The sequence below is a fragment of the Bubalus kerabau genome, chromosome 18 (assembly GCF_029407905.1).
Source record: "Bubalus kerabau isolate K-KA32 ecotype Philippines breed swamp buffalo chromosome 18, PCC_UOA_SB_1v2, whole genome shotgun sequence".
Lineage (NCBI taxonomy): Eukaryota > Metazoa > Chordata > Mammalia > Artiodactyla > Bovidae > Bubalus > Bubalus kerabau.
The window spans coordinates 73,679,972-73,707,942 of record NC_073641.1 but is presented as its reverse complement, the minus strand read 5'-3'; the positions used below and the strand labels follow the sequence as shown (position 1 = coordinate 73,707,942).

Below are 27,971 nucleotides of genomic sequence, written 5' to 3'. Positions count from 1 at the left end.
TGTGTAGTGTGTGGCATGTCTATATGTGATATGTGTCTGGGGTGTCTGTTGTGTGTTTATGTGTCTGTCTATGTGTGTGCAGTGTCTGTGTGTGTGTTTATGTGTGTGTGTTTACGTGTGTGCGCGCCGCAGCCCCGCTCTAGGTGCCGTGGCCCCATCTGCAGCCGGCCTTCAGGGTCACTGAGCCCGCGCGCCCCGCGCCCCACGTCCGAACCGCCAGGCCCCGCCCTCCCAGTCTCGGGGCCGGAAGCGGAAGTGCCAGCGGAGCGCTCACTTCCGGGCGGCGGAGGCGGCGGCGGCGACCCGCGAGGTGAGGCTGCGGCGAGCTGTGGCGCCTGGGCGGCGGTCGCGGTCCCCGCCCGCCGTCCCTTTCCCCGGCTTATGCAGGCGCGCCCAGGTGGCGGTGCAGGCGGCCGGGGGGCCCCGGGGGCTTCTGAGTCCCGTCGAGAGGCTCGCGTCCGTGACGGGGCCGACGCCGCGCCAGGCCAGGAGGAGGGAGCCGGTGCGGACCTGAGCGCGCGGGCGGCGGCTGGGAGACCCGCGGCCGCCCCTGGCGCCTCGGCCCCGGCGCAGCCCAGGGCCCGGAAATGGGGCGAGGAGACACGGCGCCCCAGCCCAGGACCGTGAGGGCGCCAGAGGCACTCGGGTCCCGCCCCTCTGGGTCTGCGGGGACTTGGGTATTGCTCCGAGAGCGTTTGCGGAGGGAATGGGGAGCGTCCTGGATTGGTGCACGGCAAACATGAGTAGAAACGGGCGGCTAACGGCAGATGTCCGCTCTCTTCTTTGCCGGACGCTCCCGAGCTCCCCGGGTCGGATGTTGGTGGAGCCGGCACGAAGGCAGGAGTGCGTTGTCCTGAGGAGAGCGTCGTTTGCCCGCTCACCTGTTTACTCAGGCTGTTGAATAGTAAGACGTGGGATTTGAGGCTCTACAGGTAGTGATTTTTGAGGGGAATCGTAGGGTGGGTGCTGAAACTTTCGCGGGGATGGTGAGGTGTGTACTGGCCCTGTGCCTCCGCATCTTCACCGGGGCTTCCTGGCACAGCCGCCCCTCCAGGGAGTTCAGGGCCGGTGTAAAGGCTCTGGAAATGGGAAAGGGGACCTGTCTAGGGGAGGGAAGTGCCCTGGAGACTGACGTCTGATGTGAGTAATCTGGCTTCCTCTATGTGCTAATATCTTGTGCCTGTAATTGCCCCTGCTCCACTTGACGGTAAAATTGACTTCTGAAAGTTTGTATTTCTTATCGAGGAGTTCATAATCCTAGTTCTGATTTCAGTTTACTGGGTTAATGCTCTCAGATGCTCTTCTTATAGCTCTGCCGTGGACAGCTGACTGTTGGTCGAGGGGGTAAGTTTTGTCACTAACATTTCTACCTTTCTAACACATCCCGCCTCCCTGTTCCCCATCTAGCTGTGGACACGGGACGCCTCTGGTATGACAGGTGAAGAGATCCTCCCTGCTTTGTAACCATGAAGGAAACTGACCGGGAGGCTGTCGCAACTGCGGTCCAGAGGGTTGCTGGAATGCTGCAGCGCCCTGACCAGCTGGACAAAGTGGAGCAGTATCGCAGAAGAGAGGCCCGGAAGAAGGCCTCTGTGGAGGCCAGATTAAAGGTACGAGGTCACAGTGGCCACCAGCGCCTGCTGCACTCCCCAGCGGGACAGGGCCTTTTATCTTGAGGTTCAAGTTCATTTAACAAAGTTATAATTTTGCCAAATTGGACATTATGAGGATGTGGAAGAAGGCAGACATGAACATTACCTTGATTTAGCACATTTTTTCCAATAATATATTGCCAGTTAGTAGATTGACAAACTAGACAGGGGGATGTTGAAAACACCAAAGGAACAACCCCTTTAAGCATCCCGAAGTGTCCATTTACCTTTTTAAAAAACACTAGCAGAATAACGGTTTTTCTTCTTTAGCAAATGCTCTTCCACCGAGTATGTCCAGAGAGCATTTTGTTTGGGTTCTTCTAGCACACGTTGTAGTGCGCTGACTGTGTACCAGGCATTCTGTTGGCCTTGTGGGCAGGAAGGAAGAGAGCGCTACACATTTATTAGTGTGTGTGAAAGTGAGGCAAGAAAGAAAGTCAGTCTTTTATGATTTGGATTGGCTTTCAACTTAATTCACATGGAGAAATTGGGTTTTATTAAAACAATGCATGCCTGGTATAGTTATAAAAATGTTAAGACCACGGCCTGCTGACTGGCAGCACAACAGTCTTGAGGATTTAAGAGAGTGCGTTTGAGGAAGATTAATTCTCGCATGGACACGGAACAGCAGACTGGTTCCAAATAGGAAAAGGAGTACATCAAGGCTGTATAGTGTTACCCTGCTTATTTAACTTATATGCAGAGTACAGCATGAGAAACGCTGGGCTGGATGAAGCACAAGCTGGAATCAAGATTTCCAGGAGAAATATCAATGACCTCAGATATGCAGATGACACCACCCTTATGGCAGAAAGTGAAGAATTAAAGAGCTTCTTGATGAAAGTGAAAAAGGAGAGTGAAAAAGTTGGCTTAAAGTTCAACATTCAGAAAACTAAGATCATGGCATCCAGTCCCATCACTTCATGGCAAATAGATGGGAAAACAGCGGCTGACTTTATTTTTCTGGGCTCCATCACTGCAGATGGTGACTGCAGCCATGAAATTAAAAGACGCTTACTCCTTGGAAGAAAAATTATGACCAACCTAGATAGTATGTTAAAAAGCAGAAACATTACTTTGTCAACAAAGGTCTGTCAAGGCTATGGTTTTTCCAGTAGTCATGTATGGATGTGAGAGTTGGACTGTGAAGAAAGCTGAGCACTGATGAATTGATGCTTTTGAACTGTGGTGTTGGAGAAGACTCTTGAGAGTCCCTTGGACTGCAAGGAGATCCAACCAGTCCATCCTAAAGGAGATCAGTCCTGGGTGTTCATTGGAAGGACTGTTGTTGAAGCTGAAACTCCAATCCTTCGGCCACCTGATGGAAGAACTGACTCATTGGAAAAGACTCTGATGCTGGGGAAGATTGAGGGCAGGAGGAGAAAGGGACGACAGAGGATAAGGTGGTTGGATGGCATCACTGACTCGATGGTCATGGGTTTGGGTGAACTCTGGGAATTGGTGATGGTTAGGGAGGCTTGGTGTGCTGCGATTCATGGGGTTGCAAAGAGTCGGACACGACTGAGCGACTGAACTGAACTGAACTGAATTCTTGCACTGATAACGGTAGTGAAGTTGCCTGTCCAGTTGAAAACATTGGTGCCCAGGTTATGGCAGGTTTGACGAGACAGGATGTGGGTCATTCATTTGCAACAGCAAAGCAGCCAAAGACCTGTTGGACTAACTTGAAACAGTTTCATATCAATTTAAAAACATAGTTTAGACCTGCTGCATTCTTATCCAGAATTTTAATCTCTTCTGGAAACTCATGGATTAACTAACAGTTGTGTGGTCTGTTGAAATCATTAGTTATTTTTAAGCGCTACTTACGATTTATGGGTGAAAGGTGTTCCTGACTTCCATTGTGCTGCCCTGTCGTTCCCTTCCTATTCCCATCCACCTGCTGCTGCTCCTGCATGCTCTCTCCCTTCTGACTGACTGTGCGGCTCCCTGGGCAGCACTTCCATGGGCTCTCAGAGTGAGTCTGAACATCAGATGGGCCAGCTCTGTGTCTGGGGCCCGCCATCCTAGGGTGAAGTCTGGTTCTGGCTGAGTGGCAGAAACGCCCTCTCCACTTAAGTTAATGACGAGTCCTGACTGTTTCTCTATTGAGATCAGGCCTGTTAGGAAGCTGAGGATGCCTGCGAGATGGTGTGCAGAGTCCTAGGAGACCATTTAAGGGGGGCCATGGGACCCAGGGCATTCCCACAGTGGAGTCTAGCATTTTCAGACCAAGGGCTGCATGAGGAGTGTTGGGAGGTTTTCTCGACAAAGCTTAAAAGCATTACTGTTCTGCTTATTGACTGTCTCTGTTACTGCAGCGCCTGTCTTCTACTCTCTGAGCCTCCAGGTCCGGCCTGGCTCTGCTCACCCCCGGTGTCTTCCCTAGGCTGCAATCCAGTCACAGTTGGACGGCGTGCGCACGGGCCTGAGCCAGCTCCATAATGCGCTAAATGACGTCAAGGACATCCAGCAGTCCCTGGCGGATGTCAGCAAGGACTGGAGGCAGAGCATCAACACCATCGAGAGCCTCAAGGATGTGAAGGACGCGGTCGTGCGACACAGCCAGCTCGCTGCCGCCGTGGAGAACCTGAAGAACATCTTCTCAGGTAGCCGCCGGCGGACGTGTGTCCTCGGCCTGCTTGTGTTGCGGGGGGTTTCAGCTGTCCTGGGGCGACATGTTTTGTGGGCCCCCCAGAGTGGGTGAGAGGTGTGGTTCGGCCTGCACGGTTAGGGTCTTGTTTGAACGTGGATGGGTGGTCTGCTGAGTAGATGAGGGCTGGTAGAGTGTGGTTCTGAGTCTGTGGGGACCAAGGGACAGATGGAGAGCTGAACACGTGTGCACGGGGAGAGATGCACGCTCTCCCTCCGCCGCCGTGTGGCACGCGGGACCCTGCCAGGCGCGGGAGAGATCCCTGAGCAGCAGCTCCCAGACAGGAGGCCTGTGCACAGGCCGGAGGCTGGGGGTGGGCACGCCCTAGACCCAGCCCCGATGGAGGTCGGGCCTGCAGGAATCCTTGGGCCCGATCGGGGTGGCAAGGGGGTGGCGGGGATAGAAGTAGCCCTTTCAGAATCCTGTCCCAGTACCTCATTGGCATGAAGAAGAGTGCTCTGTAGCCCGGTTGGGCCCCGTGTCAGCCGTCACCAGGGCAGGGGCTCTGTTGTGTCTGGCCAGCCTCCTCGTGCTCTGCCCCCGGGAGCGCGTCCCTCCCCGCGTCTCCCCCCGCGTCCCTCCCCGCATTCCCCCCCCGCGTCCCTCCCCGTGTCCCCCCCCGCGTCCCTCCGGCGCCTTTGTCACAGCCGTCAGCACCCCGGCCAGAAGCCTCAGGGTGGCCTGGCCCCTTCCCGTCCCTCCTGTGGTGTCTGGTCTCCGCGTGTTCATGCTGCTTGGCGCCTGCGTGTAACCCGGTGCGGTTCTTGCCCTCCGCCCACCGCTGTGAACCACGGCACGGGTGGCCCTGTTCCTCTGGGTGCGTGTGTCTGGTGGCAGCGTTGTTGCGTACTCGGCCATCCCTCTGTGCGTTCTCGTCACCCTGGGCCTGACAACTGGGGCCCTGCTCTGCCCCCGTGGGTGGCCCAGCACCGCCTGCTGCGCTGGCCCCTGACAGCAGTCCCTCCTGGTGACCTTTGGCAGCCTGGAATCGGACCGGCCCCCCTGCCAGGATCTCCTTCATGACGTTTAGAGCCTACTTAGTTGATTTCCATCTTATAATTTCTTGTTGACTGTCATTTTCTTCTGGTTTTGTAAAATGAACACCAGAAGACGAAAAAGTTACCTTTCATCCACATGGCATTTGGATCCACATAACCCAAGTGATCAAGAAACGACCAGTTCAGCCATAGAGGTTGAGAATAATGTTCTTTTGATGAAAAGCGAGGCTGTGATGTAGACGTCATTTTTGTTAGGAGCGTGTTTTTACTGAGAAAATGTTGTGTTTGTTTGTCTCCCTTCAGACTTTTATCATTGCCTGTAATTCTGTAGTATTATGAACAAAGCCTGTTTGTTCTTTTCCACTCTTAAAAACTATAAAATATGCACAATATAAAATCTATCGTCTTGATCACGTTTAAGTGAACAGTTGTAGACAAGGTACTTTCATATCGTTGTGAAGGCGTCATGACAGTCCATCTCAGGGACTGTCTTCACCTTGAAAACTGGAACTCTGCACAGAGCTGTGTGTGAATTATGTCTCAGTAAAACTGAAAGAAAAACCTGAAAGTCTGCAGCTGTTAATGATACTCCCCATGGCCCCTCCGCCAAGCCGCTTACTGGTTGTTTAAGACTTTCTATTTCTTGGTGGTTTAGGTTTTGTGTTTCTCGGGACGTGCACTTCATCTGGTTACCCAGCTGGGTTGCGTTTGCTCACAGTGCTCTCTTCTAACCCTTTTTTCCTGCAGAGTTGGCAGTAGTCTCCTCGCTCTATCTGTTTAGTACCTGAGTCTTCTTTTTTCCTTAGTTCATCTGGGTAGGGTTTGTCAGTTGTTAATCTTTTCGAAGAACTACCTTTGGTTTTCTTGATTTTTCTGTTTTGTGTTTCAATTTTCTGTTTATCTCTGCTCTAGTCTTACTTCATTTATGTTGACAGCTTTAGGTTTAGCTTTCTTTCCTTTCAGTTCACTTCAGTCGCGTCTGACTCTTTGAGACCCCCATGGATTGCAGCATTCCAGGCCTCCCTGTCCATCACCAACTCCCGGAGTTTGCTCAAACTCATGTCCATCCAGTCAGTGATGCCATCCAACCATCTCATCCTCTGTCGTTCTCTTCTCCTCCTGCCTTCAATCTTTTCCAGCATCAAGGTCTTTTCCAGTGAGTTAGTTCTTTGCATCAGGAGTTTCAGCTTTCGCATAAGTCCTTCCAGTGAATATTCAGGACTGATTTCCTTTTGGCTTGACTGCTTTGATCTCCTTGCATTCAAAGGGATTCTTGAGAGTCTTCTCCAAAACCACAGTTCAAAAGCATCAATTCATTGATGCCCAGAAAAAAAAGCTCAGCTTTGTTCATGGTCCAACTGTCACATCCATACCTGACCACTGGAAAAACCATAGCCTTGACTAGAGGGACCTTTGTTGGCAAAATAACATCTCTGCTTTTTAATATGTTGTCTAGGTTGGTCATAGCTTTTCTTCCAAGGAGCAAGTGTCTTTTAATTTCATGGCTACAGTCACCATCTGCAGTGATTTTGGAGCCCAAGAAAATAAGGTCTGTCACTATTTTCATTGTTTCCCCATCTATTTGCCATGAAGTGATGGGACCAGATGCCAAGATCTCTGTTTTTTGAATGTTGGGTTTTAAGCCAACTTTTTCACTCTCTTTAACTTTCATCAAGAGGGTCTTTAGTTCTTTTTTGCTTTCTGCCATAAGTGTGGTGTCATCTGCGTATCTGAGGTTATTGATATTTCTCCCGGAAATCTTGATTCCAGCTTCTGCTTCATCCAGTCTGACATTTTGCATGATGTACTCTGCATATAAGTTAAATAAGCAGGGTGACAATATACAGCCTTGACATACTCCTTTCCCGATTTGGAACCAGTCTGTTGTTCCATGTCCAGTTCTAACTGTTGCTTCCTGACCTGCATACAGATTTCTCAGGAGGCAGGTCAGGTGATCTGGTATTCCCATCTCTTTCAGAATTTTCTATCGTTTCTTGTGATCCACACAGTCAAAGGCTCTGGCATAGTCAATAAAGCAGTAGTAGATGTTTTTCTGGAACTCTCTTGCATTTTCAGTGATCCAGCAGATGTTGGCAATTTGATCTATGGTTCCTCTGCCTTTTCTAAATCTAGCTTGAACATCGGGAAGTTCTCGGTTCACATACTGTTGAGGTGTGGCTTAGAGAATTCTGAGCATTACTTTGCTAGCATGTGAGGTGAGTGCAATTGTGTGGTAGTTTGAACATTCTGTGGCGTTGCCTTTCTTTGGGATTGGGAGAATATTTTAAAAAAACTACGTATAGTTGACTTACAGTGTTGTGTTAGTTTCTGGTATACAGCAGAGTGGTTTAGTTACACACATATATGTATGTATATTCTGTTCTTTTTCATATTCTTTTCCGTTATAGGTGAAGGTTTACCTTATTCTTTTTCTGGTTCCTTAGGTTGTGAAGTTAGGTTGTTGATATGAAATCTTTGTTCCTTTTTAATGTAAGTGTTTATAGCTGTAATTTGCCAATATAGCTGTAATTTCTGTCTTCCAGGCCCAGAGATTGAACCCGTGTCTCTTACATTTAACCTGCATTGGCAGGTGGGTTCTGTACCACTATTGTGTTTGCATAAAGACTGTACAATTTTTTGTTCTAATTCTGTGAAAAATGCCAGGTAATTTGATAGGGACTGCATTGAATCTGTACATTGCTCTAGGTAATATAGTCATTTTCACAGTATCGATTCTTCCTATCCAGGAACATGGTGTATCTCTACGTCTGTTTGTGTCGTCTTTGATGTCTTTCCTCACTGTCTTAACAGTTTTCTGTGTATAGATCGTTTGTCTCCTTATTGTCACTCTTGTTCAGTTGCTAAGTGATGTCCGACTCTTTCCACCCCTGGATTGGAGCACGCCAGACTTACCTGTCCTTCACTATCTCCTGGAGTTTGCTCAAACTCATGTCCATTGAGTCAGTGATGCTATCCAGTCGTCTTCTCCTCTGTCACCCCCTTCTCCTCCTGCCCTCAGGTTTTCCTAGAATCGGGGTCTTTTCCAGTGAGTTGGCTCTTCCTATCAGGTGGCCAAAGTATTGGAGCTTTAGCATCAATCCTTCCAGTGAATAGTCTGAGTTGATTTCCTTTAGAATTGACTTGTTTAATCTCCTTGCAGTCCACCCACCATGACTAGTCACTCAGTCTTGTTCAACTTTTTGTGACCCCCGTGGACTGTAGCCCGCCAGGCTCCTCTGTCCATGGAATTTCCCAGGCAAGAATACTGGAATGGGTTGCCATTTCCTCCTCCAGAGGATCTTCCTGGCCCAGGGATTGAACCTTTCTTTACCATCTGAGCCAGCAGGAAAGCCCCCCTGCACTCCAGGGGGTGCTCAGGAGTCTTTTCCAGTACAGTTCGAAAGCCTCAGCTCTCTGGTGTCAGCCTTTTTTATGGCCCAGCCCTCACATCCATACACGTGACTTCTGGAAAACCACAGCTTTGACTATACGGACCTTTGTTGGCAAAGTGATGTCTCTGCTTTTTAATACGCTGTTTAGGTTTGTTATAGGTTTTCTTCCAAGGAGCAAATGTCTTTTTATTTTGTGGCTGCAGTCACCATCTGCCTTGAGTTTGGAGCCCAGAAAAATAAAATCTGTCACTGTTTCCACTGTTTGCCCATCTATTTGCCATGAAGTGATGGGACCAGGTGCCATGAACTTAGTTTTTTGAATGTTGAGTTTTAAGCCAGCTTTTTCTCTCTCCTCTTTCACTTTCATCAAGAGGCTTCTCAGTCCCTTTTCACTTTCTACAATAAGGGTGGTGTCATCTGCATATCTGAGGTTATTGATACTTCTCCTGGCAATCTTGATTGCAGCTTGTGCTTCATCCAGACTGGCATTTTGCATGATGTACTCTGCATAGAAGTTAAATAAGCAGGGTGACAATATGCAGCCTTGATGTACTCCTTTCCCAATTTTGAACTATTTTGAACTAGTCTGATGTTCCAGGTCCAGTTCTAACTGTTGTTTCATGACCTGCACACTGGTTTCTCAGGAGACAGGTAAGGAGTTCTGGTATTTCCATTTCTTGAAGGATTTTCCACAGTTTCTTGTGCTCCACAGTCAAAGGCTTTGGCATAGTCAGTGAAGAAGTAGATGTTCTTTTGGAATTCTCTTGCTTTCTCTATGATCCAACAGATGTTGGCAATTTGATCTCTGGTTCCTCTGCCTTTTCTAAATCCAGCTTGAACATCTGGAAGTTCTTGGTTTACGTACTACTGAAGCCTAGCTTGAAGGATTTTGAGCATTATTTTACTAGCATGTGAAATGAGTGCAATTATTTGGTATTTTGAACATTCTTTGGCATTGCCCTTTAGAATTGGAATGAAAACTGACCTTTTCCAGTCCTGTGGGCACTGCTGAGTTTTCCAAATTTGTTGACATATGGAGGGCAGCACTTTAACAGCATCATCTTTTAGGATTTGCAGTAGCTCAGCTGGAATTCCATCACCTCCACTAGCATTGTTTGTAGTGATGCTTCCTAAGGCCCATTTGACTTCGCATTCCAGGATGTCTGGGCTCTAGGTGAGTGACCACACCATCATTGTTGTCAGGTCATTAAGATCTTTTTTGTACAGTTCTTTGTATTCTTGCCACATCTTTTTAATCCTGTTTGCTTCTGTAGGTGCTTACTGTTTCTCTCCTTTATAGTGCCTATCTTTGCATGAAGTGTTCCCTTGGTATCTCCAGTTTCCTTGAAGAGATCACTAAATCCCATTCTATTTTCTTCTATTTTTTTTTGCATTGTTCACTTAAGGCTTTCTTCTGTCTCCTGGTTATTTGGAACTCTGCATTCCATTGGGTGTATCTTTCCTTTTCTCCTTTGCCTTTTACTTCTCTTCGTATCTCAGCTATTTGTAAGGCCTCCTCAGACAGCCACTTTGCCTTGTTGCATTTCTTTTTGTCTCGTTGGATTGGTTTATTTGTGTGTATTTTGTTCTTTGGATAAAATGATAAATGGGATTGTTTCCTTAATAATTCAAGAGATTTCTGTTTATTACTTTTGTATCCTGCAACTTTACCAAATTCATTGATTAGTTCTAATTGATGGCATCTTTAGGATTTTCTATGAATATAGTAGTATTATGTCATCTGCAGACAGTGACGGTTTTACATCTTCTTTTCCAATTTGGATTCTTTTTATTTCTTTTTCTTCTCTGGTTGCCCTGTCTAGGACTTCAAAAATTGTGTTGAATAATAGTGGTGAGAGTGTGCACCCTTGTCTTGTTCCCAGAGGAAATGCTTTCAGTTTTTCCACCTTTGAGAATGATGGTTGCTGTGGGTTGTTGTATGTGCCTTTACTGTGTTGAGGTAGGTTCCCTCTTTGCCTGCCTTCTGGAGAATTTTTATCTTAAATGGGTTTTGAATTTTGGCAGAACCTTCTTCTGCATCTATTGAGAGGATCATACGAATTTTGTTCTTTAATTTGTTAATATGGCGCATGACATTAATTGATTTGCATATATTGAAGAATCTTTGCATCCCGGAGATAACTCCAACTTGGTCATGGTGTATGATGCTTCTAATGCATTGTGGGATTCTGTTAGCTAGTATTTTGTTGAGGATTTTTGCATCTATGTTTATCAGTGATATTGGTCTGTAATTTTTTTTGTTAAACTTTGGTTTTGGTATCAGGGTGATGGTGGCTTCATAGAATGAATTTGAAAGTGTTCCTCCCTCTGCAATTTTATGGAAGGGTTTGAGAAGGATGAGTGTTAGCTCTTCTCTAAATGTTTGGTAGAATTTGCCTGAGAGGCTATCTGGTTCTGGACTTCTGTTTGTTGAACGATTTTTACTTATAGTTTCAATTTCATCACTTGTGACTGGTCTGTTTATATTATCTACTTCTTCTTGGCTCAGTCTTAGAAGGTTATGCTTTCTAAGTGTTTGTTCACGTCTAGATTGTGCGTTTTATTGACGTAGAGTTGGTGACAGTAGTCTCTCATGATCTTTGTTTTCTGCAGCGTCAGTTGTTTTAATAATTTCTCCATTTTCACTTCTGATTCTTTTATCTGAATCCTTTCCCTTTTTTCCTTGATGAGCCTGGCTAAAGGTGTATCAATTTTGTTTGTCTTCTCAAAGAACTAGCTTTTAGTTTCATTGCGTTTTGCTATTATTTTCTTCATTTCATTTACTATTTTGATTTTTATAATTTCTTTTCTCTGGTAACTTTGGGTTTTGTTTATTCTTTCTCCAGTTGCTTTAGGTGTGAGGTTAGGTTGTTTGTTTAAGACTTCTCTTGATTCTTGAGGTAGGGTTGAATCACTACAAGCTTCCCTCTTAGAACTGCTTTTGCTGCGTCCCTTCGGTTTGGGTTGTTGTGTCTTTGTCATTATTTGTTTCTGTGTATTTTTCAGTTTCCTCAGTGATTCTTAGTTATTTAGAAACCTGGTGTTTAGCCACCATGTGTTTATGTTTTTTGCAGTTTTTTTCTGTAATTTATTTCTAATCTATAACCTTCTGATCAGAAAAGATACTTGGTACTATTTCAGTTTTCTTAGGTTTACGAGGGCTTGATTCATGACCCACTGGGTGGCACGAGTGGTGAACCTGCCTACCAGTGCAGAAGGCTTAAGAGGCGTGGGTTTGACCCCTGGGTCGGGAAGATGCCCTGGAGGAGGGCATGGCAACCCACTCCAGTGTTCTTGCCTGGAGAATCCCATGGACGGAGGACCCTGGCGGGCTACGGGCCATAGGGTCACAGAGAGTGGGTGTGAATGCAGGGGCTTCGCCGGCACACGTGACCTATCCCGGAGAGCGTTCTGTGTGCTGTGAGAGGAGAGCGTGTTCTGCTCTCAGATGGAATGTCCTGTAAATGTGAGATGTTTTAAGGTAATAAAAGAATAAAATGTGACACAGAGACATGAAGTGAGCAAGTGATGTTGGGAAAGTGGTGCCAGTACGCCTGCCTGATGCAGGGTCACTGCAGACCTTCAGCTGGTGGGCGCGCGGCCCCTGGGAGGCAGGTGTGCCCGCCCTTGCCGCCGCCTCGGCTCCCACATGTGCCCTCGGTCAGCCCAGTGGAGAAACACAAGCCCTTGAGGCTCTGTCCTCTCTTCTCTAGTTTTTTTTCCTTTTTAGCCTCATGATTGATAATTTTCTTTGTCCTGTCTTCAAGTTTGCTGATTCGTTCTTCTGCTCACTCAAATCTGTTTTGAGAATCTGAAGTAAATTTTCCATTCAGTTACGCTTTTGTCCACGTTTGCCTGTAGTTCTTTGAGCATGTTGAAGCGCTCATCTTAGAGTCCTTGTCTTGTCCACTGTCTAGTCCTTCTCAGGGATGGTTTCTGTTTTTTTTTTTCTTTGAATCTCTCTTCTCTGCTCCCATCCTTGTTTGCCTTGTGCTGCTGTTGAGCAGTGGACATTTGAATCTAATTAACATGTAGCTCTGGAGTCAGATGTTCCTCTTTGCCAGGGTATGCCGATTTTATTATCATTTTTGCTGTTTCCACTTCTTAGGCTGCGTCTCTTTTGAGGACCAGGCTGGCATGTAAACTTAAAGTCTTCTCAGGTCTTTCTGAGCCTGTGCCTCTCCTGGTCATTTGCAGTCAGTTTCTACGTGTGTACTGTGCTGAGAGCTGATATACTGTTCATGCTTTTCCCTGGAAGGTGTGAGCCTTCAGTGGCCTCCACAGCCCTGCAGTGTGTGGCCCCTCACCCAAGTCCTGTGCGTGTGCTGGTTGTCCAGTGGGAGCAGGTTCCTGGCTGCCCTTGTCTGCCGCCGTCCTGGCACCCCAAGCTGCTCCACGTTGGTGTTTCACGGTGCCATCTTTGCCTTCCCCCCAGTGCCCGAGATTGTGAGGGAGACGCAGGACCTCATAGAGCACGGGGAGCTGCTGCAGGCCCACCGGAAGCTGATGGACCTGGAGTGCTCCCGGGACGGGCTGATGTACGAGCAGTACCGCATGGACAGCGGGAACACACGTGACATGACGCTCATCCACAGCTACTTCGGGAGCACGCAGGGGCTGTCTGACGAGTTGGCCAAGCAGCTGTGGATGGTGCTGCAGAGGTCGCTGGTCACCGTGCGCCGCGACCCCACCTTGCTCGTCTCTGTCGTCAGGATCATCGAAAGGGAAGAGAAGATTGACCGGCGCATACTTGACCGGAAAAAGCAAACTGGTTTCGTGCCTCCCGGGAGACCCAAGAACTGGAAGGAGAAGATGTTCACCATCCTGGACAGAACAGTGACCACCAGGATCGAGGGCACGCAGGCGGACACCAGGGAGTCAGACAGGATGTGGCTCGTGCGCCACCTGGAGATCATACGGAAGTACGTGCTAGACGACCTCATCGTCGCCAAGAACCTGCTGGCGCAGTGCTTCCCGCCGCACTACGAGATCTTCCGGAGCCTGCTGCACACCTACCACCAGGCCCTGAGCGCGCGCATGCAGGACCTCGCGGCAGAAGACCTGGAAGCAAACGAGATCGTCAGCCTGCTGACCTGGGTTTTGAACACTTATACCAGGTAATGCCCCCTTCACACCTGACATCTCCTGTTTGTAGGCTGCTGGCAGTCTGCACAGCTGCTGGGTCCTCGACCCAGGGCGGGCACCTGGCACCCACAGGCATTGCCTCTGGTGGACGCATCTCCTTCCTGGGTTGCCTGTGACCTGGGGTTGGGTCGTGCAAAGGCTCCTGTGCTTGAGGGGCTCCTGTGCCTGGACAGTGGGGAACAGCTCAGCATTGTGTGTGCCCCACAGTGACCCCAGGAGCAGGAGGTGTTGGCCATCTAACCCAGAGGCTCCATGACCTGCACAGTCGCGTGCTGAAGGGGCCCCAGTCGCTCTCACGGGCTTCCGACAGCCCAAGTCTGGTTTCTTCTCCCCTGGTGCGCAGAGCATCAGCCACCCTTTTGCTCTTCGGCCTGAGGCTTTGTCCCATGAGGGGCCGTGAGCCGCTGTGTGCCAGCAGCATTTTGAGGTTGGACTTGAAGAACAAGGCGGTGGCAGGGTGTTCTCAGAGTCTTTAAGGTTAGCTAGTGAGAGGGACAGAGAAGGCTATGGCACCCCACTCCAGTCCTCTTGCCTGGAAAATCCCATGGACGGAGGAGCCTGGTGGGCCACGGTCCATGGGGTCGCTAAGAGTTAGACACGACTGAGCGCCTTCACTTTCACTTTTCACTTTCATGCATTGGAGGAGGAAACGGCAACCCACTCCAGTGTTCTTGCCTGGAGAATCCCAGGGACGGGGGAGCCTGGTGGGCTGCCCTCTATGGGGTCGCACAGAGTCGGACATGACTGAAGCGACTTAGCAGCAGCAGCAGCAGTGAGAGGGAAGCACAGTTTATCCTAGCCTGTCTTGTCGCTAATGTGTAGAAATTGCATCTCTTGTTTTAGTAGTAAGGTTTGGGGATTTTTTTTAAGTATTTTTTTAATTGATAAATTTTGATTTCATTAATTAAAATTTAGTTTTAAATTAAATTTTAATTGCTTTTGTTTATTTGCTTATTTGACTGTGCTGGGTCTTTGTTGTGTATGCGCTTTCTCCAGGTGCAGCGGGTGGGGCTCCTCTTGAGTCTGGTGCGCGGGCTTCTCACCGTGGGGGCTCCTGCTGTTGTGGAGCATGCAGTCTAGGGGTGCAGGCTTCAGCAGCTGTGGCGTGCAGACTTAGTTGTTCCACGGCATGTGGCATCTTCCCAGATCAGGGGTTGAACCAGTGTCCCCTACATTGCGAGGGAGATTCTTAACCACCATGGAAGCCTGGTTTGGGGATTTCTTTGGTTTGCGTTTTGTTGTTTGGTAACCACTTAGAGTAAGGAACGTGTACGTGTGTACGTTTCAGTACAGGAAAACGTGAAGAGAGAGAAAACGTCTGTTGGTTGTGGCTAACGTACTGGCAGCGGCTGGGCGGGGCTGGGGCCTCCGAGCTCCCTGTGTGCTGGCCGCCCGCCACAGCCATCCCCAGCGCACAGGCCCCCTGGGTCACCCCCGCGGAAGGCCTCTCACCGTCCCCTTCACCCTGAGGCCTGGGGGAACTGTGCCCAGGGTCAGTCGGCCATCCGGTGGGGAGCCAGACTTGAGTCTGGGGTCTGGGCTCCCGTCGTGCTCGAGCCCCCAGACTGCGGAGCGTGCACTTGCATGGCTGCGTGGTTCAGGCTTCATCTGTCTCTCGCCCACCGCATGGTCAGCACTGTCTTGTCAGTGGCGGTTCCTTGACAGCCTCCTGTTGCTCATCATGTTCTGCTGTGTTGGACTTTCTCAAGGGAAACATTGGGCTGTTGCCACACTAGAAACATGTTCGTGCAGAATTAAGGTTCTTGGGGCAGAAATAGTCTAGACTGTAAATGGTCTTTGGTTGTTTGCAGAATGTCACGAGGTACTTTTTCACGCAGGAAGACCTGGGGTTCCTTACGGGTGTGGGATGCTGTTAATATCTGGGGCTGTCTCTGGACCTGTGCTTAAGGAGTCATCGGAGCAGTCAGCCCCGGCCTTCTGGGAACCCAGCCTCCTACCTCACTGTAATGTTTTTTTGTGAAAGCTCTTTCCCAGCACTCAGTCCACCAGTCTGCATTCTGGCCTCCTGGGCCCCGCGGGCCGGGTGCAAACGTCAGGTGGTGCCCACTCTGGGCCCCGTCCTCTCGCAGGAGCATCAGGGTTAGTACCCACGCCTCGCGTCTAAACCCAGGGCTCGTTCCCCGGCTCCTAGGGCCTCCTGCCTGCTGAGCCCTGTGCGTCCCCAGGGTGCCATGAGGGGCAGACGGACCTCCCCTCCAGCCTCCGGGCAGCTGGGGCGGCAGGAGGGGGCTGCCTCTCTCCAGTCCTGGAGCTGAGCGAGCCCCGGCCTGGGAGCAGCCCTGCCGAGGGGTTCCCGCCTCCCTGGTGATCAGTCTGTCTCATCCTCCTGCCTCCCTGGTACTCAGTCAGTCTGTCTGTCTGGTCCTTCCGCCTCCCTGGTAGTCAGTCTGCAGTCTGTCTGGTCTTCCCGCCTCCCTGGTGGTCAGTCCGTCTGTCTGTCTCTCCCGCCTCCCTGGTGGTCAGTCCGTCTGTCTGTCTCTCCCGCCTCCCTGGTGGTCAGTCCGTCTGTCTGTCTCTCCCGCCTCCCTAGTGGTCAGTCTGTCTGTCTCTCCTGCCTTCCTGGTAGTCCATCTGTATGTCTGTCTCTCCTGCCTTCGTGGTAGTCAGTCTGTCTGTCTCATCCTCCTGTCTCCCTGGTGGTCAGTCTATCTGTCTCTCCCGCCTTCCTGGTAGTCCGTCTGTAGATCTGTCTCTCCTGTCTTCCTGGTAGTCTGTCTGTCTCTCCTGCCTCCCTGGTAGTCCGTCTGTATGTCTGTCTCTCCTGCCTTTGTGGTAGTCTGTCTGTCTCATCCTCCTGCCTCCCTGGTGGTCAGTCCGTCTGTCTGTCTCTCCTGCCTCCCTGGTGGTCAGTCTGTCTGTCTCTCCCGCCTTCCTGGTAGTCCGTCTGTAGGTCTGTCTCTCCTGCCTCCCTGGTAGTCCGTCTGTCTGTCTCTCCCGCCTCCCTGGTGGTCAGTCTGTCTGTTTTTCCCCCCTTTGCTGCAGCGTGGAAATGATGGGGAATGCAGAGCTGGCCCCCGAGGTGGATGTGGCCCTCCTGGAGCCTTTGCTCTCTGCAGACGTGGTCTCCGCGCTGCTGGACACCTACATGTCCACTCTGACCGTGAGTCACGGTTGGTCCCACACGGAGCCGGGGTGGAGGGAAGGCGGCCCCTTCTGGACTGGTCGGAACCTGCTCCGCTGGAGGATGGACCTGCCTGTCCCCTGGGCTGAGACCAGCCGCCTGGATGCGCAGGGGGCCTGCCCGCCTCCAGTGCTGAGCCAGGAGCGGGAAGGGCGGGCGGGCGGGTCGCGGTGCCTCCCGAGCCCTCGGGGCCCAGGGAGAGGGGCCGCAGGCAGGCTGACTCCATGGCCGGCTCTGTCCTCCCTGCGGCTCAGTCCAACATCATTGCCTGGTTGCGGAAGGCCCTGGAGACGGACAAGAAGGACTGGATGAAGGAGACGGAGCCCGAGGCCGACCAGGACGGCTACTATCAGACGACGCTGCCCGCCATCGTGTTCCAGGTGCGTAGCCGCGGGCCTCTCACACACACACACAGACACACCCTCCACCCCACCATGGGCCTTCTAGGGGCCACACACACGCACACACACACCCCCCCACACACCACCTCCAACCCCCCGTGGGGCCTCTAAGGGCCTCTCACACACACACACACCACACCACTCCCCCACCCCGTGGGGCCTCTAGGGGCCTCTCACAAACACACACACACACACACACACTACCCCCCCACCCCTCGTGGGGCCTCGTGCACACACAGACACACACATACCACCCCCCACCCCTCATGGGGCCTTGAGGGGCTTCACACATACATAGTTGCGCGCTGACCTCAGGGAGAGCCTTTTTCTCTCCAGAGCTGGAGAGCCAGGGGTCAGGCTTGCCAAGTAGTTTTGCCCATGGTCGCAAAACCTTACATTTTCTGTGTTCCTAGTGGTTTTTTATTTCAAACTAGAAGCTATTGGGTTGGCCAAAAAGTGCTTCAACTTTTAAATAAAAGACACATTTTTCATTTTCACCAAGAACTTTATTAATCAACAAATTCACTGTTCTACTGCCTTCTGTCATATATCCAGGCAACTTCATAATCCCATCTTCCCAAAAGTTTTTGTCTTTTTGAGCACAGAGCTGTTCCAGTTCCTTTTATAGTCTTCCAGAGAACTGAAATTGTTTCCACTAAAAGAATTTTATACATACTGAGATAAATGGCAGTCTGAAGGTGCGTTGTCTGGTGAACACAGCAGATGAATCAGAACTTCCCATCTAGGCTGTAACGCTTTTTCCTGGTCATCAGAGAAACATGCGGGTTTATGTTGTGCTGATGGAAGATTATGCATTTTCTGTTGACTAATTCCAGACGCTTTTCATCGAGTGCTGCTTTCAGTTGGTCTAATTGGGAGCAGTACTTGTTGGAATTGTTTGGTTTCCAGAAGGAGCTCATAATAGAAGACTCCATTTCAGTCCCACCATATACACAACATTGCCTTCTTTGGATGAAGACTGGCCTTTGGTATGGTTGGTGGTGGTTCATTTTGCTTGCCACAGGATCTCAGCTGTTGCATATTATTGTATAGGATCCACTTTTCACCATCTGTCACAATTTGTTTTAACAATGAAACGTTTTTGTTACATAGTATGTGGTATATAGTTAGGAAGGTTTTTTTCATTTAAATTACATGGCACCCAAACATCAAAGTGATGAGCATAACCAGTCTGGTGCAAATGATTTTCAGCACTTGAGTTGGCTATTTTGAGTATGTTGGCTGTCTCCCATGTGGTAGAACATTGACTGTTTGCAATTAATGTCTCGATATGATTGCTGTTAACTTCAGCTGGCCTGGCCCCGCTGTGGAGCGAGCCATCTCCAGCACGAAGCTTTGCGAACCGCTTCCCTTTTGGTCAGTCACAGCACCTTTGCCATACATCTGCATGAACCTTTCTGCCTTTCAGTTGTGTTTTTACTTCTTTTGAAGTAGTAAAACATAATATGCCAAAAAATTACTTTTTTCTTCCATTTTCAATGTTAAAATGGCTTCACAAAAATTCACCAATTTTTGAAAAACGCACGCTGATACGAAGCTGTCTGGATACCGTCTAACAGAATTGTTTGAATGAAACTAAAGACAACTGAGTGCTACTAGAGCCATCTTACGGAAAAAACGACGGGTGTTGTGGCCAACCCAGTAATTACATTATGTGTCTGGCGCTTACTTCCTGAGGTAGCTGGCCGAGGCTTGTCTTCATAAACACTGCCTAGGCGAGTCTAATGCAGTGTACTTTGGGGGAGTCCTGTGGGTTTTCAGGGTAATCATGCGCTCTTAGGGGCAGTCTGGTTTTTGACGCCTGCTGTGTCCTCAAGTGTGCTTGCCTGCCTCCTCCTGGCCTGTCCAGTCTCCTTTCAGAAGTTGCTGGCCATGTTCACACACTCTCCTGCTGAAACACGAAGCTGGTCCCGGGCATGTTGGGCCCACCCTCTCCTTATTTGGAGACTGATGTCCTGTGATGACGGGGGCAGGCTCTGCCTTCTAGTCTTTCCCCACCTGTCCTCATCTGGCACCCCCGCTCCAGGGTGTATTCTCCCAGTTCTTCTAAGGAACCCGCGTGCCGGGACCGGTCCTCATGTGACCTCAGCTACCCCAGCCCCCATCTCCCGTGAGAACGTGTGTTTCCCCTGGGGGAGGTCAGCCTGTCTGTAGGTGATCAGGAAATGGTTCACTGGGTTTTTTTTTTTTTTTCAACCTGCTGAGAAAGTTTTGTGTGTTTGTTGAATTTGTTATTTTTCAAGTGGCTTCATTTTTTTCTCTGAATTTCAATTGTCCTAACTATCAGTTAACTTCTGGGGGACTGATATGGGAAACTTGTATCTTCGTGACTTTACATCAAAGTTCATAAGTTCTCCAATTTTTAGATGTTCGAGCAGAACCTTCAAGTTGCTGCTCAGATAAGTGAAGATTTGAAAACAAAGGTACTAGTTTTGTGTCTTCAGCAAATGAATTCTTTCTTAAGTAGGTATGTATTCTTACCAGTGCGCTAATTATAAAGTGTATTTTTTTTTTTTTTAAATGAAAAGCTAAACTGTGTTGATTTTAGTCTAGCTAGTATTAAAAAGAATTTAAGGCTGGACTCATCATAGTCAGCTGCTCCTGCTATTTAGAACTCACACCCTGTCTTACTATCTGCCTTTTGTGCGGGTGCACCCCTGGGGTCCCGGGTGTGGGGGGGGCCTGAGTAGGGGGAGGGGGGTGGAGCTCCTGCCAGGGTGGAGCGGGGGCCTCCTCCAGGCTGCCTTCCTGGTGTCCGATTTTCTGAGGGGGCTGGGGAGGCCACCTTCCCTCAGAAGGAAGGAAGGTACTCAAAGACCAGTACCTCACCTCTGAACTGTTCATGAAGGAGGTTTTCAGACACAGAAGCAGAGTGACACAAGAGCCTCTTCGCCCACTGTCCAGCGTCAGAGCTGCCTGTTTAAAGCCACCCTCTCCCCCCGTTGTGCTGAAGTACGGTTGACTCGGAGCAAGATCCGGGCCCTGGAGGGCGGCTGCAGCTGCAGGTCCACAGAGCACCTCCCAAGCGGCTGTCCTGCCCGTTGTCCTGAGTCTGCAGCTTCAGCCAGCCTCGGTTCCCATTGGGCAGCGGGCATGGTGACTGAAAAAATGCACGTGACCACGAACCTGTGCGGTTCAAACCCACATTGTTCAGGGGTCAGCCGTGCTTGACTGGACGCCAGACCCTGTGGCATGGCTCACCTGCTTGCCTGCCTTGACCTCAGTGCCATTGACTTGCACACGACAGCCACGAGTGGCTGCTGGCCCCCCCGCGGCACCGCGCTGCGTTTGGGGTCCCCACTGGTGTTGGACCTCCCTGCTCACACAGTTGTATATCCAGGCCAGGTCCGTGGACGGCCTGCCCCCAGGCCCCTGGCCCGTAGAGACCACACGCCCTCCTGTCCAGCGCCCAGGGCTCTCCCACCGGGCCTCAGCCTGCCGTCTGCCCCGGACCAGACACTGACTCTAAAGGCCGAGGCCCTTCTGTGTCTCCTCACTGCTGGGCCGGAATGCAGCAGGCGTTCTCCGCACTCCTGCCCCGGTGGCCCAGGTGCTGACAGCCCGGCCCTGCACGGAGTCCCCGTGGGCCTCCACCCGCAAGAGTCGTCCCTTGAGCAGGGCGTCTTGTTGGGATTCTTCTGTGAAGCTGACATTCTCCTCGTCAGCCTCAGCTGTATGGTTAACTGAGCCATGCTTTGGGCAAAACAGTGGAGTTAATGCTTAATTACTCCCCTTTAGTCACCAGTTCTCAGTTTGCTCCTTTCTAAAGATCCTCTGAAAACATACACAGATACGCAGGTGTGCTGTGTTCTTCTGCTTCTGTGTCTGTCTGAGAATCTCCAGAAAACGTTCAGAAGTGAAGTGTGCGGCCGTTTCAGTTTCTGCTCTTGACATCTTAAAGTCTTATGTATTTTTACTTTTGACTTCTTTGGGGAAAGTTTCAGAAAAGGATGTTTTATCTAACATTTGATCATATTCCCAACACTACTGTATGAGTTTCTAGGCGAGTTAAATGTCAGATAAAATAATACTTTCCCAGTTAAAAATGTTTCAGAATATTTGTATAAGCAGAATATGGAGTCATATTTCAAGGCCTGATATGAAATTTATAATACTCTGTTTTAATTGATGAGCTGCTGTTGGCATAGGTCGCCCCCCCGCCTCGCAGCCTTTCAGTCTGAGCCCCCGCTGAGGTGCCAGTGGTGGGCCTGTCCGCTGGGCATGGTGCCAGCCAGGCCGTGCTGACCGCCCGGTCCCGCAGGTACAAGGAGGCGGTGCAGCTGTACAGGGACGAGCACCTCCGGGACCGGCAGCACCCGCACTGCTACGTGCAGTACCTGGTGGCTGCAGTCAACAACTGCCAGACCTTCAAGTGAGCCGCGGGGCAGGCCGGCCGGCGGGCGGGCGCGGGCGCGGGCGGCGGGCAGGCGGGCGCCTCACGGCACCCTGTCTCCTGCAGAGAGTCCATAGTCAGTTTAAAAAGGAAGTATCTGAAGCACGAGGCGGAAGAAGGCGTGTCTCTGAGCCAGCCGAGCATGGATGGGGTTTTGGATGCCATTGCTAAAGAGGGCTGCGGCAGCCTGCTGGAGGAAGTCTTCCTGGACCTGGAGGTGGGCGCCCTCTCCCCCGCCCTGCGCTGGGCCCTCCCGACACGGTGTCACATAGACACGCTTCCAGGAAGTGTCCCGTCAGTTTCGGGGTGGGAGCTGGTGGTGTTCACTGGCGAGTTCTGGACTGAGCCGAGCACAGCGCACAGTCAGGAGTGAGGCCCAGGCAGGTCACCTCAGAGGCGTGGAGTGTGACGAGCAAGTGAGTTTCCTTAGAAACAGGGAAATGGCTCACGTTATTCAGGGATGGCAGGAACAAGGATATGCTGAAAAGCAGAGGCATGATGTTTTGGGTCCTGCAGGGAGGAGCTCCTGGGGTTATGGGCGGGATATTTCATGATGTCTGTCTCAAAAATGGTTAGAAAACAAACGAACTGTTTAAAAAGACAGTAGAGAAACAGACAAAGGACATGAGTAATATTTCACAGGAAAGGGAGTAATCTTATGTCCTGAGTAGGAGACAGAATGCCCAGTCTTACCGATCTTCTAAGAAAAGCAGATTAAAGCGGTGTTTGTGTTGCTTACGGGATGGCATGGATTAAGAACATTTCTACCACACAGTGATAGGGCTTGAGGAAAAAAAGAGACTCTTGTATTCTTTGCAGCACTGTGAATTGGTGCGGTTTGGGGGGCAGTTGGTATGTGTTGGAGGCAGCAGTCATGAGGGTTGTAGTTTGCTACCTTTTGACTGAGCAGTTCTGGTTTTGGGAATTTCACCTGCAGAAACGTACAGATTCACCGCATTCTTCTTTGTAATTGAAAAATGAGACACTTTAAATGTCCATCATAGTTGAGTGCATAAGTTACAGAGCATGCACACGATAAATAGATGTAGTCAGTGCAGGTGAAACATTCATGCACAGATGCCTCCATCAGGTGTAGTGTCAGTCTCGTGTGGGTAAAGTGTGTGTGTGTGTGTGTGCAGTTTCTGCACGAGTGTGGCGGTCATGATCACAGCCTCAGGCAGGCGTGCGAAGATGGACTCCTGGCTCCCCCCTCCCCGCTCCCCATGATGGGCCGGCACGAGGATGTTTTCTGTGGTTTCTGCTTCCAGCAACATCTCAATGAACTGATGACAAAGAAGTGGCTGTTAGGGTCAAACGCTGTAGACATCATCTGTGTCACTGTGGAAGACTATTTCAATGATTTTGCCAAAATTAAGAAGCCATATAGAAAGGTAAGAGCATGGGGCCCCATGTGGTCTCAGCCTCCAGGCATCTCCTGTAGAATCTGGTGTCATTAGTTCTCAGGGTGAGAATTCAGGGGTGGTTTTGTGCCCCAGGCAGGTTGGAGACACTGGTGTCTGAAGGTGGAGGGCGTGGAGGGGACGGGGCGTCCACCATGCTGCCCGTGGGCACACCACACAGCTGCAGGCCCAGAGCCCCATGGCGGAGGGGCCGAGCGAGGGTGGGGCACCGGCCACGGCTCTGATGAGAGGCCGGGGAGTGGCAGTGCCCGCTGCACGTCTGTGCTCTGGGCCCGGCGGGCCGCGCTCAGCACAGGGCTCACCAGTCCCTCCGGGCCCCGTGAGACGCCCCCATCCCCATTCAGGTGTCAGGCAGCCGCTGGGGAAGCTCAGGGATAATCGTCAGGGCGTGGGGTGGTTTTTGCCATTGTTGCTTTAAAATCAGGGTTTCTGTTTCTGCCTTACGGAAGCATGAGTGCTTCAATACAGGGAACTCAGGCCCAGACACTCAGAGGTGGGTCTCCAGGTCCCCTCAGGGCTCCTTGGAAACGCTTGTTGCATTTGTGAGCAGCGTCACCCTGCAGATTCCTGTCTGGTCCTCGTGTCTTTGTATCCTCTCGTCTTGCTGCCCTGGTTGGGACCCCTAGGAAGGGGCATCTTTGCCCCTTGAAAGTTTAAATTCTAACTCTGCCATCAGAGTAATGCAGGGAGAACCTGGTGTTTTGGGTTTTTATTTTTTTGTTTGTTTAGGCTGCCCTGGGCCTTCACTGCGGCTCGAGGGCTCTCGAGTGTGCGGACTCGATAGTCGCCTGTGTTTAGCTGCAGCATGTGGGATCTTAGTTCCCCGAGCAGGAATCTAACCCAGGGCCCTGTGCTGGGTGCGAGGAGTCGTAACCACCAGACTTCGAGGGGAGTCCCTGATGGTCCAGTGTCGGGAGCTTCTGGTGGTTAGAGGTGGGACCATTTCTTTCAGTTTTGAATTTCTTGTTGCTTGTAGAGTTTTTGGTTCCACCTTTTGTTTTTTTGAACCTTCTGTGCTTTGATCTGACGATGATGTGTAACGTGCTCAGCCTGGGCTTGTGGTTCGCCCTCTTCTGTGGGATTGTCTGCTCTGCTGAGAGCCTGGCTTCACCTGGGTCCCTGAGTTGCTGGGTGCCATCTCAGTTTGTCTTGTTTGGAGCCCTTGGGGTCCCCCTCGGTTCAGTGCGGGAAGGAGCTTCCTGGCTTCCCTGCTAGAAGGGGCTTCTAGTGTCTCGGGGCCCTAATGATGTGTGTCGTGTCAGCACTTTTGTGCTCACATGTTCACAGGTGACTGCCTGGGGTCTGTCTGTCACCGAGGGTGGGCTCTGGGGAGAACCACGGCCTTCTCCAAAATGCTCCAGAATCGTGCTGTCTGCAGAGACCAGTGTTGAGGAGCTCTCTGAGCACGGGTGTGATGTGGGAGGGGCCGAGCAGGGGCCTGGCCGGAGCCCAGTCCTCCCATCAGCTCCACACTCCCCCTGAGCTGAGACACTCAGAGGTGTGTGCAAGCCCGGCAGGGCGAGGAGACCAGCCCCAGTGCCCTCCAGGTGGCCCGCGAACCCCTGAAGGGGTCTCAGTCAGGCAGGCCCAGCTGCCGCCCACTACCTTAACCCCACAGCGCTGGTTTGTGCCCAGAACATGTCCGGCGAGGCTGCAGGCAGGCGCCCCCGCGGGCTCTTTATTCTAGGACAGGTCTGAGCCGCAGGGCGCCCAGCGGAGCCAGCTTCTGGCTATGGCCCCGTGGCTGCTGCGCCTGCCCTTTTCCCAGACGTGAAACACGGTGAACTTGCTGCCCTGCTAAATTAGAGTTTGTAAGAAAGCCTCAGAAAAGCTCAGTTTGTAGACACTGAATCGTGTCACTGAGACGGGAAGGCTGACCGCGCCCCATCCGCAGCGGATGATCGCCGAGGCGCACCGGCGCGCGGTGCAGGAGTACCTGCGGGCCGTCATGCAGAAGCGCATCTCCTTCCGCAGCGCCGAGGAGCGCAAGGACGGCGCGGAGCGCATGGTGCGCGAGGCCGAGCAGCTGCGCTTCCTCTTCCGCAAGCTGGCTTCCGTGAGTGCACTGCCTCTTCCTGCTGGCACCTGCCTGGCCTGGGGGCGGGGGCTGGGCACTTAGTGTCCCCGTCCGTCAGAGGGCTCAGGCTGCCCCCCTACCCCTTCTTGAGCCCTCTCTGGGGAGCAAGTCCTGAGGGGTTGCTCTGAAAGAGGTGGGCGCGGGGCTGAGCCCCGGGTAGTGTGCCGCTCAGCGCCCTGCTGTCCCGCAGGGCTTTGGAGAGGAGATGGACAGCTGCTGTGACACCATCGTCGCGGTCGCAGAGGTCATCAAGCTCACGGACCCTTCTCTGCTCTACCTGGAGGTCTCGACTCTGGTCAGCAAGTACCCAGACATCAGGTACCAGCAGAGTCTCCCCGGAAGTCGCTGGGGAGGGGGAGGGTCCCAGGTGTTAGGTGGGAGCCCCCGCGGTGGGGGGAGTGTGGCAGCTCTGGGCTTCTGTGAGGACCCTGAGGCCTGCAGATGGCGACGTGGGCAGAGCATGCTTCCGAGTTGATAGTGAGACTCTCGAGTCATGGTGCCGGGTGTCCCTGGCATGGTGTGCCAGGGAGAAGGTAGCCAAGCAAACAGGTTTCTGAATGCTCATCCTGTGCTGTCTCTGGGCCCTCCTCCGGGCTAGTGGGGGAGGGAGGGAGGGGCTCCCCTGCAGCTGCACCCCGATGCCCCCTCGCCCCCAGGGACGACCACATCGGGGCACTGCTGGCCATGCGGGGAGACGCCAGCCGGGACATGAAGCAGACCATCATCGAGACACTGGAGCAGGGCCCGGCCCAGGCCAGCCCCGACTACGTGCCCATTTTCAAGGATATCGTGGTTCCCAGCCTCAACGTGGCCAAGCTCCTCAAGTAGCCGTTGTGACCCCGGCCTCAGATGGCTGCGCGTCAGAAAGCACTCCCCTCCCCACCCCCCGCCCTGTGTGCACACTTCCAAACTGTTGCTCGATAAAAACGCTGAACTGCTGTCAGGGACTGACAGCTTCCTGCCACCACCTCACCGGTGATGACCTTGCAGACCCGCCCAGAAGCCGCTTTCAGGTTTCAGATGCCTGAGCTCAAGGTCAGGCCTCCCCTGGAGCAGACCTGCCAGCCGGTGATGCGGTGGGTGTGGTGGGTGAACCCACAGGCAGGTGGACGATGCCAGGAGCGCCCGCGAGTTACCCTTTACACCAAGCGAATTACAGACCTGCACCTGAGGAGCAGGGAGCCCTGGGCGAAGTCTTGACCCGGCGCCACCTGGCTGGACGCGGCTCCTGGCGGACACACTCCAAGGTGGCTGCAGGATGGCTCCGGCATTCGCCCCTTCTCCTCCTAGCAGACAGTGTGTGGGTGCTGGGCTGCTCTGAGGGCCCCGTCCTTCCTCACCCATCTAGAACCAGAGTGCATGCCGTGCTGTTTGCTCACGAGAGGCAGAAAATTCACGTGGAGGGCTCTCTTCTTGGAGGAGTTACATACAACCTTGGAGACATGAGAGGCGGTTCTCACAGCCGATCCTGGTGGGAAGACTCTCTTTGGAGGAGTCGCAGCCTAGATGGAGACGTGAGAGGCGGTTCTCACAGCCGATCCTGGCACAGGAGAGGCATGGCTGTCTCCCAGGCTTCCTGCCAGCTGCTGTCTGCTAGCACGTCAGTCCAGTCCAGCTCCTGCTTGACCAGACTGAGAGTCTAGGATTCAGTCGTGCATGGTTTCTGAATTAGTGAAGTTGAGTGTTACCAGTCATTAGTTATTGCGCCTCGTGATAATGAAAATACATTTGTTTTTCCACTTAATGAGAGAATTTTCACTCTGAGTTACTTCTTGAGTAAAATACCCACGGTGACTGCAGATTGTGGCGGCTGACCCAAGTGACCGGCCCTGTGGTGGCCACCACACGCCTGCCCCATGGTGGGCCCTGAGCTGAATGCTGGACACGACCACATTCCGAGGGCGAGGATGCGCTGGGTGGCATGGTGGGGGCCACGGCAGAGGGCCACTCCCAGTGGCCAGGTATGGTGTCCACACTGACGCCCAGGGAAGGGGCATCTCCAGGCCACTCAGTGCAAGGCCCGCAGGCACCTGTGCTGAAGGCCAGCGTCTGCCCCTTGCTCAGGCCCCATGTGTCCGTTGGAGGAAGTGGGTTCAACGGTGGGCAGCCTGGTCTGACGGTGGGAGCTGATTTCACAGACACATCGAGTCTTGGCATTGTTTGTAGAAACACTGCTGTTCAGTGGAAGCACACCTTTCAAGTCAGAAACTTTCTGACACGGGTTTGTTTAGCGGGTTTCCAAAATGCCGGGAGAAGGGACTCCTGACCCCACGTGTTCGTTACACTGCCTGGTGCTGCCCCTGCCCCTGCCTCATGCGACTGCGCTCCCCTAGTGAGGACACGGAGGCAGGGCCTGGAAGTGGGGTGGGTTTCTTCCTCTGCTGAGGACCTCAGTCAGGGCTGGTGGGCAGCACGGGTGTCCAGCTGCCCTGAGGCCCTCCTGCGTGGGAAGAGGCCGTGGGTCCCTAAGCAGACATGACTGTCCTGAGAAGGTGACGCCCGGTGAACACAGAGTCGCGGTGAGGCTTCTGCCAGCCCAGGACCATCAGAGGCTGCAGAGGCCAGAGGACTTGCCTACAGGGCTCAGGGGGTGCAGCCCTGGCCGTGCCCCCCCCCCCCCCAGCCCTGATTGCCAACTCCAGCAATAAGTGTTATGTTTTGGGGCGGGGGGCAGCT

At 52.0% G+C, this 27,971-nt stretch overlaps 1 protein-coding gene across 1 annotated transcript; it reads left to right on the top strand.

Annotated features, from left to right (window-relative positions):
* Nucleotides 1-243: 243 nt before the first annotated feature.
* On the top strand, nucleotides 244-27,039 carry EXOC3 (exocyst complex component 3). Its single transcript, XM_055554678.1, has 13 exons — nucleotides 244-310; nucleotides 1,408-1,610; nucleotides 4,042-4,261; nucleotides 13,131-13,812; nucleotides 16,844-16,961; nucleotides 17,237-17,362; nucleotides 19,771-19,871; nucleotides 21,666-21,776; nucleotides 21,864-22,014; nucleotides 23,066-23,188; nucleotides 25,113-25,274; nucleotides 25,486-25,613; nucleotides 25,952-27,039. The coding sequence occupies exons 2-13, from the start codon at nucleotides 1,467-1,469 to the stop codon at nucleotides 26,121-26,123; spliced, it is 2,238 nt and encodes a 745-aa protein (XP_055410653.1). The 5' UTR covers nucleotides 244-310; nucleotides 1,408-1,466; the 3' UTR covers nucleotides 26,124-27,039.
* The last annotated feature ends 932 nt before the right edge of the window (nucleotides 27,040-27,971 follow it).